At 34.0% G+C, this 13,010-nt stretch overlaps 1 protein-coding gene and 1 long non-coding RNA gene across 6 annotated transcripts; one reads left to right on the top strand and one right to left on the bottom strand.

Annotated features, from left to right (window-relative positions):
• The first annotated feature begins 4,988 nt into the window (after positions 1 to 4,988).
• Positions 4,989 to 7,239, top strand: LOC145160168 (uncharacterized). Of its 2 annotated transcripts, XR_013738045.1 has the most exons (3): positions 4,989 to 5,729; positions 5,839 to 5,910; positions 5,991 to 7,239. It is a non-coding gene; the product is annotated as an uncharacterized LOC145160168 (long non-coding RNA). The 2 variants fall into 2 exon arrangements; XR_013738044.1 differs by having other exon boundaries at positions 5,839 to 7,239.
• A 2,449-nt stretch (positions 7,240 to 9,688) lies between these two features.
• On the bottom strand, positions 9,689 to 11,532 carry LOC145156779 (phosphopantetheine adenylyltransferase-like). 4 transcript variants are annotated; one of them, XM_079076029.1, is made up of 8 exons: positions 11,403 to 11,532; positions 11,100 to 11,138; positions 10,838 to 10,986; positions 10,638 to 10,709; positions 10,493 to 10,552; positions 10,245 to 10,409; positions 10,062 to 10,173; positions 9,689 to 9,950 (listed from the first exon to the last, which is right to left on the bottom strand). In XM_079076029.1, the coding sequence occupies exons 3-7, from the start codon at positions 10,967 to 10,969 to the stop codon at positions 10,075 to 10,077; spliced, it is 528 nt and encodes a 175-aa protein (XP_078932155.1). In that variant the 5' UTR covers positions 10,970 to 10,986; positions 11,100 to 11,138; positions 11,403 to 11,532; the 3' UTR covers positions 9,689 to 9,950; positions 10,062 to 10,074. The 4 variants fall into 4 exon arrangements, with proteins under 4 accessions (XP_078932155.1, XP_078932153.1, XP_078932156.1 ...); XM_079076027.1 differs by lacking the exon at positions 11,100 to 11,138; XM_079076030.1 differs by lacking the exon at positions 11,100 to 11,138 and having other exon boundaries at positions 9,689 to 9,939.
• Between the last annotated feature and the right edge of the window lie 1,478 nt (positions 11,533 to 13,010).

Genomic DNA, 13,010 nt, shown 5'->3' with positions numbered 1-13,010 from the left:
ATCATAGCAACACAACCATTACAGTGAATACTTAAGTAAAAATGTTTACTTCAATTCTGAAACTTGTTTGAATTACATCATATAACTTGTATGAATATAACATTAAACTCTTATTGCTTCAACTCTTCAAAAACCCAGCGGGCACCTGTCTACTTATTTCCTGAGAATACAAGCAGTTTAAAAGAGTATCAGCATAAAGCTGGTGAGTTCATAAGCGGTGGTTTGTAGTGAAAATCGTTGATAAGTTCGGAAAGTATTTGAATAGTTTCAAGAAAATCCGATATTTTCCTTAGTGAAAACGTAGTGTTATCAGTTCTGTAATAAACCATGAATATCTGTATGTTTCCAAGAAAATCCGATATTTTCTTTAGTGAAAAGGTAGCGTTATCGATTTCGTATAAAACCATGAATGTTCGTTACGGAAAACTGTAGTGATGTGCGAAAATATTACCTCATGTGACTAGCTAAAACTAATCATGAAGTATGAGTATTTTGCATGTGAAACCATTGCATAATCGGTTCTGTTTCAAAAACCCTGGCCTTAGCCAGATTACGTAGTGTGTATCAATTCTATTTAGTAAAAATAGAACTGTTGAAGAGTGTTAAGTTGTAAACTAAAGGTGATTTATACATATTGTGAGTCGTATAACCATGCTTGATATGACTAGAGACCTTTCCAACGTTCTTCAGGCGTCGCGTTAAATGACATTTGTACATCTCAGGCGTGCCCGCCTAACTGTAGCTAGCAGTCCAGATGTGGGATTGTCAGTCCCGAATAGATCTATTCACAAATCTCACGCTCTCCCTCCAGGAGACTCTGGTTATACAGTGATAGGATTTATCCCTGTACACCTAAGGGTACAGTAGTGAAGTAGCGCCTCACAGTATCGTACAATCTAGTTTACATGTAGTGTAGTAGCGTTCTACCGTAGTGAAAATCCGTATGTATACCGTATATAATGATAATTACAGTTATGAAAAACCATGATAAAGTGGTGATGTAACTGTAAACTAATTCTGTCTTCGTGCATATGTTTAATAGTGAAAGTTTCTGTACTCGTGATGTTTAGAAAATCCCAAACTATACCGATTATAGTTTGCATGAATAGTGAATAGTGTGTCCGAAAAACTATGCAAATTTTTGTGAAAACGTCCCTTATGCTCAACACAGTACAAAAGGGTTAAAGTATGAGATTTGCATAAGTTTTGAAAACATTTATGTTTAGCTTGTATTCCCCCCCTGAAAACATTGAAAATATGGAAAAATGTAGGGGTATGAACTCACAGTTCTTGTTGTGAAATTGCTGACTGAAATGAAGATCCTCGAGTTGTTGCACGCGACACTTAACGGAATCCTATTATCAAATAAATACGTATATGTATCTAAATTAGCGATTTCGTTAGATAACGTGTTAGAGGTACACTTGAATTCGGTTGAGGAATGTTACCGGGACTTGATCGAATCGAAGAAGGTGAGTTTTCAGTCAAAAACACCACTAAAAAGGTGTTTACGGTCGAAGAGGAGTTTACGGTTCTTGAAGGCTTGGACCGTAAACTCAAGAACAGAGTTTTCAGTTTCTGAAGGTTTGACCGTAAACTCAAGAACAGGGTTTACGGTTCTTGAAGGTTTGACCGTAAACTCAAGAGTTTACGGTTCTCGAAGGTGGACCGTAAACTCAAGAAAAATGGTTATGATTGCTGATTTCGAAGAGATAATCGTTTCCAGGCGTTCCAAAGTGACTCCAAACGTGGTTTCTCGATGATTTCCGAAGTTTGAAGGCGTTTTGAGTGTTTACGGTTAAGGTTCTTAGAGAGAGAAAGAGAGAGTTTTTTTTTGGCCAGAAATGTCCTAATGAAGGTGGAGGCATCGTATTTATAGGGGTGTTGTGGGGGGTCCACTCTTCACTGACCGTAAACAGGTTTACGGCCGTAAACGAGTTTATGGTCGTAAACTAGTTTACGGTCGTAATCCTCACTTAGACCGGAAATGTTGATTTTTCGAGATTTTTGGGTTTCCGCGCGATTTTTGGTTCCGACTCGTAAATAATTTAATTAAATATAACTAGATTATTTTCTAAACCAAAAAGTTTGACGGAAAAGTTAACAAATTCGAAATTTTATTAACGAAACTCGCGTAATCGGAAACGGACAAAGTTTCGGGTTGTCACAATATCAAACTTCGGAATCATACATGGATGCTTCTAAAAAAACCAAAACATCTGAAATCACTCATAGGCTCATAGCCAATCGTCGGATGTGCACGTCATGGTAGACCTCAACGAAGATGACCCTATTAAGGTTCCAAGACAGTCGTCTCATGGTAAGAGACCAAGCAAAATGAAAAGGTAAAGGGGGAACAAGTAGTTCGAGTGACAAAGATAAAATGATGACCAAGATGGACAACTTAAAAACTACTTTGGAGTAATATTTGATTGTTGCAAAAGAGAAGGAAAAATCTTGTGGCATGAATATATTAATAAAATATATTACGCATTATAGCAAGCACGAAAAAAATGACGTTAAAGGTCAAAGATGAGATTAAATATAGACAAATTTTCATAACTGATCCCTGTGGTTTACAAAATATCACACTTTGAGGACTTTTATGGAAAATGTCATGCCACCGGTACCTATAGTTTGCAAAATTTCATGAATGGTCCTTCTGAATTTAAAACTAACTTTTCAGCTGTTAGTTTTTCTATGAAAAGACTATTTCGCCCTTGGACCAATTATGAAAAAAACTGTAACATCCGAATTCAGGTAATTCATTCTTAAGCTTTTGTTGATTTTTAGTTGGCAAAGAGGACCCCTCGTACGCTCGGCATACATGCAAGTACGCTTAGCATACTGAGGCGCGCATCATCGGGCATCTGAGCCTCGTACGCGGGGCTTACGTGGAGGTACGCGGGGCGTACATGGCCTATGACCAAAACCCTAATCTTCAGACTTGTTCCCTATTTAAACCCATTTATGGCCTTTGGACCCTTACCTTTATCAGCCACCTTTCCTTTAAACGTCGCTAGAAACCCTAAATAGCCATTAGAGGTGATTTTGAGCTTGAAGTAACAAAAAGGAGCCATTTTTGGTGTGTTTGCAAGAAGAAGATATTGTGGTGCAAGTCTTGGACGTGGTAGAACTTCAAGATCCAGCATCTACATTATCTTAGGGAGCTTCTGGAGGTATAAAGTTCATACCTTGCTTATCTATTGCTTAGATCTCTCCTTAAGCTTGTTTTGGTCCTTTTTGGTTCCTTTAGTTGGTCTTGAAGAGTTAAGACCATTTGAGATGTCAATCTTGTAGATCTGGACGTTTAAGGGACTCCTTTAGCTTAAAGGTACAAACTTTTTGGTGTTTGTGACCTCCATCCAAGTATTAAGTCTCTTTTTAAGCTCTTTTGGGCTTTAGGACCTTGTTGAGCCTTGCATGAACGTAAAGTTTGCAACTTTACGTGATAAACTACTTCAAGGAGATCAGATCTAAGTTTTGGGACCATGTCTTAACCAATTAAAAGCTAAAATGCAAAAGTTGGCAAACCTGAGGAGTACGTTGGGCGTACAAGCGTCTGTGTGCAGCGTACAGGCCCTTAAGCATGTACTCCTAGTGTACAAGCTGAGTGCGTCCTGCGTACTCAGCAGTGGGCTGCAATATTGGGCCTTCAATGATGGGTTTCATTTCTAGACCCTAGGAGTTTAGGGCTGTATTTTCGACTTCTAGAATATTGATTTGGGCCTTCGATGATGGGTTTCATTTCTAGCGTACGCGACTGCTCACCACTTAAGCCATTAAGTGCTTATTCCTTAAGCATTTACGTCCAAAATCCAGATCTAGGCTCAAAATGAAGTCCTTAACCATAAAGTTTCCAACTTTATGTTAGCTCCAAAAATCCTAACTTCTTAACCCATTAAGACACTCTAGCACATGCATGTGGAGAAACTAGTAACCAAAAGCACATTTTTATGACTTAACACCCCTTAAAACCTCTGAAAGGACAACTCAAACGTCTTGGAGTACCTCCTACTCACAAGGATGAAGTTTGGGACAAAAAGGTGACAACTTTGGGCTAGAACTAGATTCATAAGAAACATACACCAAGATTAAAGCTTTTTACCTCCACAAGATACACAATGAAAAGAAAATGTTGGATCCAAAGCCTTGAGTGAAACACCACAACTTCAAGGTTCTTCCTTCTACTCCAAGGCTCCAAAATGACACCAAAAAGGGCTCTTCAAGCTTCACAATGCACTCACACACTATAGGGTTTCGAAATGAGGAAGGGGGCAAAAGATAAGAGGGTGCATGAGTCCATAAAGGTGCTTAAATAGGGTCTAAACCCTAAAATTTAGGCTTTGCACCCTGGCTGCCTACGCCCTGCGTACTAGCACGGAACTTAGTACGCCCAGCATACCAAGGTGTACGCCCAGCATACTAAGCTGCGTCCGGATTTACGAAAATGCCATTAGGGACTATTCTTGCAAATAAAACACAATCCCAAGGGTTAAAAGCGAATACCTTAAAATTAGATGTTACAATTGTAGTATACACTAATATATTCATAAATCTTATACATTTCGTATTTTTTAGTTTTTTTTAGTTTTATTTTTTTATTTTTTTATTTTTTCGTTATTTCATTTTATTTTTCATCATTTTGATAAGTTTTTTTTGATATTTTTCAAAAATTGTAAAATGTATGACTATATTAGCGAATATTATAGTTTTGGTGTTTGAGTGTTTTGTTTAATTTTAAAAATTTTAAATTATATATATATATATATATATATATATATATATATATATATATATATATATTATACCTTAATATACATAAATTTAAAAGGTACAAACTTTAATACGATATTTACAATCAATTTATGCATTGAAATCTTAGTAAAAAAAAGGTCAAATAATACGTATTTGAATTCTTATCCATTTGGCACACCCTCATTTTTAGCTAAAATTGAACTAATTCGTTATCATGTGATAGACTCATTCAAAGTGAGAGACTTATTCAAAGCCATTATTAACTTTATATACAACTGCTACAAAACCCAACATCACCATCGTCACTTCACATTGTTGCTTTGATTTGCTTTGATTGCAGGTATAGTCGTTCTCTTTGTTAAAATCTTAGACCCACAAAACCTAGCCGTCGTCCCTCAGTCACAGCCTCCCCCTCTTACACTTCCACTCTCTAATTTTCAAACCCTAACACCAGCCGCTCTCTTATTCTCCTCTAACACTAACGTCGGCCACCACCCAACGCACTACTATTGCAACTATCCACCGCCAACACCACCATCGCATACCACTCACCAGAATAGCATCGTTGATGCTCACCATTGCCATGGTGCTACCTTGCATTCATTAATGGTGGTTTCACTACCACCACTGAAATAGGCGGCCTACTACCTGTGAAAAATTACCACTTGCTGACTAAGTCACCACCAATTGCAGCCTTGAAGTCGCCGACCTCCATAACCATTACATTCAAGATAATAGATCTGAAGCAAAATGGTGTGGCCTTTTCATCTTTGGGACCTGCATCGAGGAAACCTCAAAAATATCAGTTACCGTTTGAGGTTTTGAATATAATTCTCTCTTTGTTCTAGGAATGAATCTGGTTCCACTCACCGCCATCGTTTACCCTTGCCACGCCACCACTAAACCACCAACGTTGCTCTATCACTCTCATCATTTGACCTTGATTTCAATTTTCGAAGCAATATCCTCAGGTACCATTTCTGACCATCGATCACCACCGCCCCTTGATTTCTTCCCATCTCTTTATTTTTTAGGTATTAAGCTGACTTGCAGGTATTCTAACATATTTTTCGTTTTCAGCATTTTAGGTTGTTTTCATTCCAAGTTTAAGAATTTCAGTGAAGTATTACTGATGCATCGATATAGGAAAAGGTTTTTCAGGAAACTCAATCACTGATTTTAAAATGTCATCACTAACTAACACTTTATCTTTTTGATGTTTCAATTTTTAGGATCCATATGTTTAAAAGGTTGAACATGAGTAGGTTATGAGAAGTTTTTTTTTTATGACTAATGACTTCAGGAGCTCCAATGACTTTAGGTGATATTGACTTTGGAACTACGATATTACAAAATCAACCTCATGAATTCCATTTAACTATTTATTTTAATACAGGTAGCTATGAACACATATCATGTGGTTTACTCAGGTTTTGTTTCTTGATTCCCTTTTGTATGTGGTTTTTTTTAAATAAAAGTAGATGAGAGATATTAGGACCTGTAGCTAACAATGAAAACAAATGTAATTGTTTTCAACATACTTCATAGAACTTATTGGGATTTATTGTTATACCTAGGATGAAGATCATTCTTCTATATATGCAGGTAATGCTGGAAACTGGAGAACAACAAAATACACATATGAAAGGTTCAAACTTTTTTCAATACATGTTACAATGTTAACTACAGTTTTACTCAAACAAGCTACAAGATTAGGCATCTATGTTTGACTCTATTGGGTTCAAGTTATTGAAAATTCAGCGGACTATAAGTATTCATGCATGTATGACTCTTATGCACTTGACAAGGGTCAAGGGAGGTGCTCAGATTGATAACCGTTGGATTATTTCATGTTTCTGGACGGATAAGAATTGGAGGTTTTTCCTATTATCTTAACATCTATACTTTGTTTTTACACTTTGGATAAAATATACTATATTCATCATTTTAATGGATAGAAAAAAGAAAAAAAAAAGACTCAATGGATGCCTGATCAGTTTCACTATTAAAAAAGTTGAAAAATAAAGGGTATATTTGGTATTTACAAATACAAGATTTGCATAAATGGATTAATTCACTTTTTTTATAAAGAGTTGAAGGACATTGGGACCATTTGGTTTGAATTAGAAAGAAAGGGTATTTTGGTCATTTCCTGAAAAGTGCAAAGGAAAGTGTTTCAAGGAAGTGTTGATGATGTATGCAATAAAAAAAGGGGGTACTATGGGAATTTTTTGGTGGGGTATTTGGGGGTAGAGTTTATAAGGGTGGATTGAATGTAGGATATTGTAATGAATAAGGTATTCCTAGCCCATGTGTTGTTCAACTTAATGATTATTGTAAATAGGGATGAGCATCGAGACTCCAATGTACCTGTCTTTTTACTAGCACTTTCTTTAGGTATTGCATGTTTCAATGCAATTAATCATTCATATGTACAATTTTTGTTGAAAAAACAATTGTATGCTATTTGAGGTTTAATAACTATTTTTACATAAAAGGTGGATTACTCTTAATCACTTGAGTTTTTTTTTATTTTGCTTCATAAAACATAAGATGGCAGATGCTCTCATAGGCAATTTTTAATTGTCCATATTTTTTGGATTATAACTTAAATTCATATGGTTTAAGATATTCATTTTTCATTTGGTAACTGGTAGTAGTTCAAATATTTTCATTCAACGTCAAGTACATAACTGATTCCAAGCATCTTGGTGTTTTTGTTATTAACACACATTTAATTAGTTTGTTTTTTGTTGACAACATTTTGTATTGATTGCTACATGCTTAAATTATTTGCTTTAGTATTTTTTTTATTGTTTTTCAATTATTCTAGAGAATATAGACTTAAATTATTAAAACAGTTGACATGAATAAGTTTGTAGTTATAAAATCAAATTTGAAACAACGAACAAGTTTGAGACGTTAATATGAATAATTGAACCAACACGATTAGTTAGACCCATTAGGCATTTGAGTTTGATTTTCTCGGTTTGTTGTTCCAATAAACAGTTGCCATCCGCCCATGCATCTTCAACAATTTTATTTTTCAACCCAAAACATTAAACATGTTATTTTTAACCAAAAATAAGAATTTATTTTTACTTTAAACCAAAAACTCCAAGGCATATACCCTTGAATACTCTTTCATATGTACCGACCTAAAACGAAAATATATTTTTAATTATAAGCCAAAAGTTTTTATATTTTTAACTAGAAACAGTTTGAATGTATATAACTTATGCTAATTTGTATAATTATGTATAATATTAATACGAGTATATTGTATATATATATATATATATATATATATATATATATATATATATATATATATATATAATATTCTAATAAAATATGACACTGTAACTTTAAGAGTCGATTATTAATGTACAATCAATTATGCATTCATACATATTTGTAAACAATCATAATTCTTTATTTTTTATCTTACTGAACCAGTTTTCTCGCATTACCAACTTTATATGACATTATCCAGAAGAATATCACGTGCCAATACAAAAGTATCAGTGAACCCTTGCGAATAATTCAACGGTAGCGAAATCTATACATTGAATTGGTGTATAAAGAATTGGTGCACGATTAATAATTAACAATCAATCATGTGTTCATATACATTTGTAAAGAATCACAACTTTTCATTTTTAATTTTTATTGATTTCTTTTTTACTAGCATGACTCTTATTGATAATTGATAACTACTTTAAAAAATAATAATAATAATAAACTAATAGCCTCTAGAAACTAATTTCTGAAATAAAAAATATTTGCACCCGTCGTTTGGCGCGGGTAAACGACTAGTATATATATATATATATATATATATATATATATATATATATATATATATATATATATATATATATATATATATATATATATATATATAAACTTCAACATAATTTTTATTTTCAATAACTAAAAATTACAACTCCGGTCATTTGGTGGACATCTAAGTAAAAAATATGAACCGTAACGACATAAAATTAAAAAAAACATTACCAGTTCAATTTACGAATAGAAAAATTAAAGGAAAAATGGTTCCAACATGGTTTATTGAATTTAAGTTCATTTACTTGAAGCAAAATAAATAAAAACATTAAAAAACCATAAATAAGTAAAATTAAAAAAAATAGAAATTAAAATTTAAAAACATAAAAAAAAGTTATCAAATTGTTGAAAATAAAATAAAAAACTAAAGTGTGTGTGTGTGAGTGTGTGTATATATATATATATATATATATATATATATATATATATATATATATATATATATATATGTTCTATTGTAATTTTCTTTTCAAGGTGATGAAAATTTTTCGTTTTTATATAAATTAATTTGTTTAAATAAAAGAGAAAACAAATTAAAGGGTGTGACGCTTACATGACGGTAAAAAGAGTGGCAAAAGTATCGACACTCCCTCTAATCTAAGGTCATGTACATTCATCAAGAAGTAAATCTGGTTTTTCTTTCGGCATTATTATTTGACTTTCGGAAAGCGATAAATATATGGTGGCAATTGATGCTGATTTTGTTATAATTTTCTTTTATTTCTTAATTCAATAGAAGAATTCCTTATCTTCTCTATTCCGTCTTTTTAATTCGTCTGATTATGAGACCGGTTCTTGGACAACCTTTGTAATCATAATAACAATAGTCTGGTTTTTTTATACGCAACAAAATGATAAATAATCATCAATATTAATTATCATTTGTTTCTGTTTTTTATTTCCGCCTTGCGAACGACACATACCCCATGCATGATTTCTTTCAGGAATAATTGTAAATTTGCTAGTGTTCAAGTATTTCAATATATTAACCATTATTTTATGAAAGGATGGAGAACCAGAAATGACATTACAATTTGTAAAACTTACAGATCTGGAAATTAATATGTAAATGCAATAAAAATTAGTGTACTTGAATGAATACTTGTAGGAAGCAAATCTGTTTAGCATACAGGTAGTTTGATATAGAAGTTATAAGATCTTGCTTCTAAAAAGAAAGTATGTTTATCATTTCTAGATCTACACTCTATCATTGTAAAATTACAAGTTTAACCCCGTGCTATACCATCTTTGCAAGTTTGGTCCACAAAGACGCAAATTTATCCCTCTGGATTCAGTTTGTTGCAGATTTGGTCCCTAACCAATATAAAATGACTGCTTCGTCCCTAACCACAATTTCACACGGGAATAAGTGTAAATTTGCAATTTTAACGAATCTCAACATCTCAACTATTATTGGAATTATGCATACGTAGAAATATGTTACAGATGCATACCTGTTAAACCTAGCTAAAGTTTTCCAGCAATGTGAGCCTCCACCTTCCTCAATGTAGAAGAACTCAGTTTTTCTCCACTAGATTCATCAGATACAAGATTTACAACCTCAACCTGCAACAAAATCTTTACATTCAGCTATTATATATTAAAAAAACAGTGAAATTGTTCAAGAATATATGCACCTTTAGTTGTGAAAGACCTCTCTCAGCTCTCTTCTTGTTTACCAATAATCCACCAGGCAGTGTCTCCTGGCTGACAACAATGGCTTCCAGATTCTTATCAACAACTGAAGGACCATAAGGATCTGTTATATGTTCAACTTCTACTTCTAGATTAGGCTTTATAGACTGAAAACAAAAGGAATCACAAATGGGGTGTATTGTATATATATACTTACTAAATTACTAATGAAGAATAAACATTCAAATACCTTAATGTAATCTTCAACAACTTTTTGTCGATGTTCAATAGGTGTAATAAGATGGGCAAACTGCAAGTGAATGTGAATAGAAAAGTAATACAAATCTGTCAAATTGAGTGTGTTGGTATGAAAGAGTGAAGGAGAAAGGTCAAACCTGTTTCTTGGTCAACATTGGGCCATCAAGAATGCCTACTACAACTCGATCCCTAGCCAACTCTGCAGCTGCCTACAGTTAGCCATTGAAAGTCTTCATATCTCAGAAAAGTGTAATAAAAACCCTTCAATAGTTCAATACATGCATCTGATGTGTTTGAGTGTTTGAATGTGAATTAGAAAATAGATATGGAATCAAACCTTAAGAAAAAGGCGATGACCATCATGTAAGCGATCAAAAGTGCCTCCTAGAACAACGGATCCATATGAATTTGGTGGAGAAATGGTTGATGCAATAGGTACAAGCTCTGAATTTGAGTTCTTGATTGTCATTTTACCTTCAGTCTAAGCTGTTTGATATCAGAATTTTTTCTTTAAGAACTGTATATGTGCAATGTTTCTTAAATAGTAGCAAGTGAGATTTCATTATCACATAACAATACAAAATGCAAAAGATCCTTACATCCTATTTTGAACTATAACAGTGGTTATTGGCAATCATCTGGCAGAAATCAAATATGTTATTGTCATTAATTCTGGAATTTGATATTCGCATAAGAGCACAAAAACCTAATTAGACTATTGACGCAACCACAACACCATGTGGACAATCGAAACGTTATCAGCTCGGAGCTCGAGAAAGCATCACAAAGATGAAAATCAGTATTTACCGGTGACTTCACCGGAACATATTTTATTATAAAGCTATACCAGAATCGGCTATAAATTATGAAATTGAGAATTGTAGGACGAAATTAAAGCATACCTTTTCTCTATACACGATAGAATTGTCCTCACTCAATTCACAGCTGAAACCTTGAAAGCAACGGAAATCGGATTAGAACGAAGTCAAAATGGCGAATCGGAGAAAGACCAAAGAGAGTCCCTTTAAAATAAATTTTGGGACATTTGCAGAAAAGTCCAAAATTTTGGGCCTTATAATCTATTCCCAAATTAAATTTCCCAAATTAAATTTCATTAACGATAAATGACAGAAAACCAGCTAATGTAATCACTTTAGCCCTTTTTTACCTTTTTAGCAGGTTATTGCTGAGGTGGCATGCCAAGTGGCGTGCTAGGCTGACGTGGAAACTAATTTCATTTATAATTTTATTTTATTCTTTATAATTTTTAAATTAAAAAAATAAAAAATATCTTCCCTTTCCTTTCCCGTGTTTCCTTTCTTCTTCGGTGAATCTATAAATTTAAGGATACCGTCGGAGAGAAACAAATCCGATGAAGCATCTGTCCAGTAGGTTTTGTTCCTCCACAATCTTCGTCTTCATCTCTTTTACTTCTTCTAAGTATGGTTTCTTGTCTTCTACCAGATCGGTAATCTTCCTCACTCTTTATCTCTCTCACAGACCCATCTCTCTCTTCTCTATCCTATTTCTAAAGTCTGACACTCCCCCTATCACCCCAACACCTCCTGCTACCACCACCAGTCATCACTCAATGACTCAAACCTCAAAAATCGAACCCTAAACCTGCAAATAAAACATAACTTAACCCTAAATCGGTAAATCAGAGAAGAGGGATATGAAAATTGTAGAAGCATGTTCAAATCCCAAATCCTCTTCGTTGGTGGTCCTCCTCTATAACACGATTCAAAGCACAGTGACAAACAAGAACAACTCTTGTGAAAAATCTAAAGAATGAGGAGCTTTTTATGACGATGCAGACAGAGAGGGATCGTTGTAGATTCAGTTGGTTCTTTAGGGTTGGTAGAGATCAGGCTTTTGTATTTCTGGATGTGAATAGAGGGGGAAGAGTTTCCTGAAGAGGTCATGTGAAGTGGCCAGATTTTGACTTCAAGGGATGTGCTCTGATCTTGGTTGTCCGGAGTGGTAGTGGGTCTTCCAATGTTAAGAGAATATGGAGGAATAGATATTTGTAAAAAGGAAGGTATGGGGTGGGGAGGTAAGGTTTAGGAGTTTGGTTTTGAAGGTGGAGGTCACCGGTTCGAATCAACATGCATCCTTTTTAATTAATTTGACTTCAAAATTTATTACATTAAATGTAAATGTTATGGAGTAAATTCATAAAAGTCCTTCAGTTCAATTGGTTAAGAGCATGATTTTCAATTTGAAGGTCACACGTTCGAGTCCCCATCCTCCCATTTTTATCCTAAACATTTGATTTTTCAAATAATAGAGGAATGCCACATTAGCTGCCACGTTAGCCAAAAGTCCACTTTGTGCGCCACCTCATCAAGTAACCTGCTGAAATGGTCAGTGAGGGTTAAAGTGATTACATTAGCCGGTAATCTGTCCTTTTTCGTTAATGAAATTTAATTTATGACTAGATCGTAAATTGGCCCAAAACTTTGGGACTTTTTCGAAGATTTCCCATAAATTTTCGCTAACTTTATTTT

The sequence above is a fragment of the Lactuca virosa genome, chromosome 2 (genome assembly GCF_052849685.1).
Source record: "Lactuca virosa cultivar CGN04683 chromosome 2, Lactuca_virosa_CGN04683_v6, whole genome shotgun sequence".
NCBI classification, from domain to species: Eukaryota; Viridiplantae; Streptophyta; class Magnoliopsida; order Asterales; family Asteraceae; genus Lactuca; species Lactuca virosa.
Note: the sequence above shows the minus strand (reverse complement) of the source record. Positions and strands in the feature narration are given on the sequence as shown.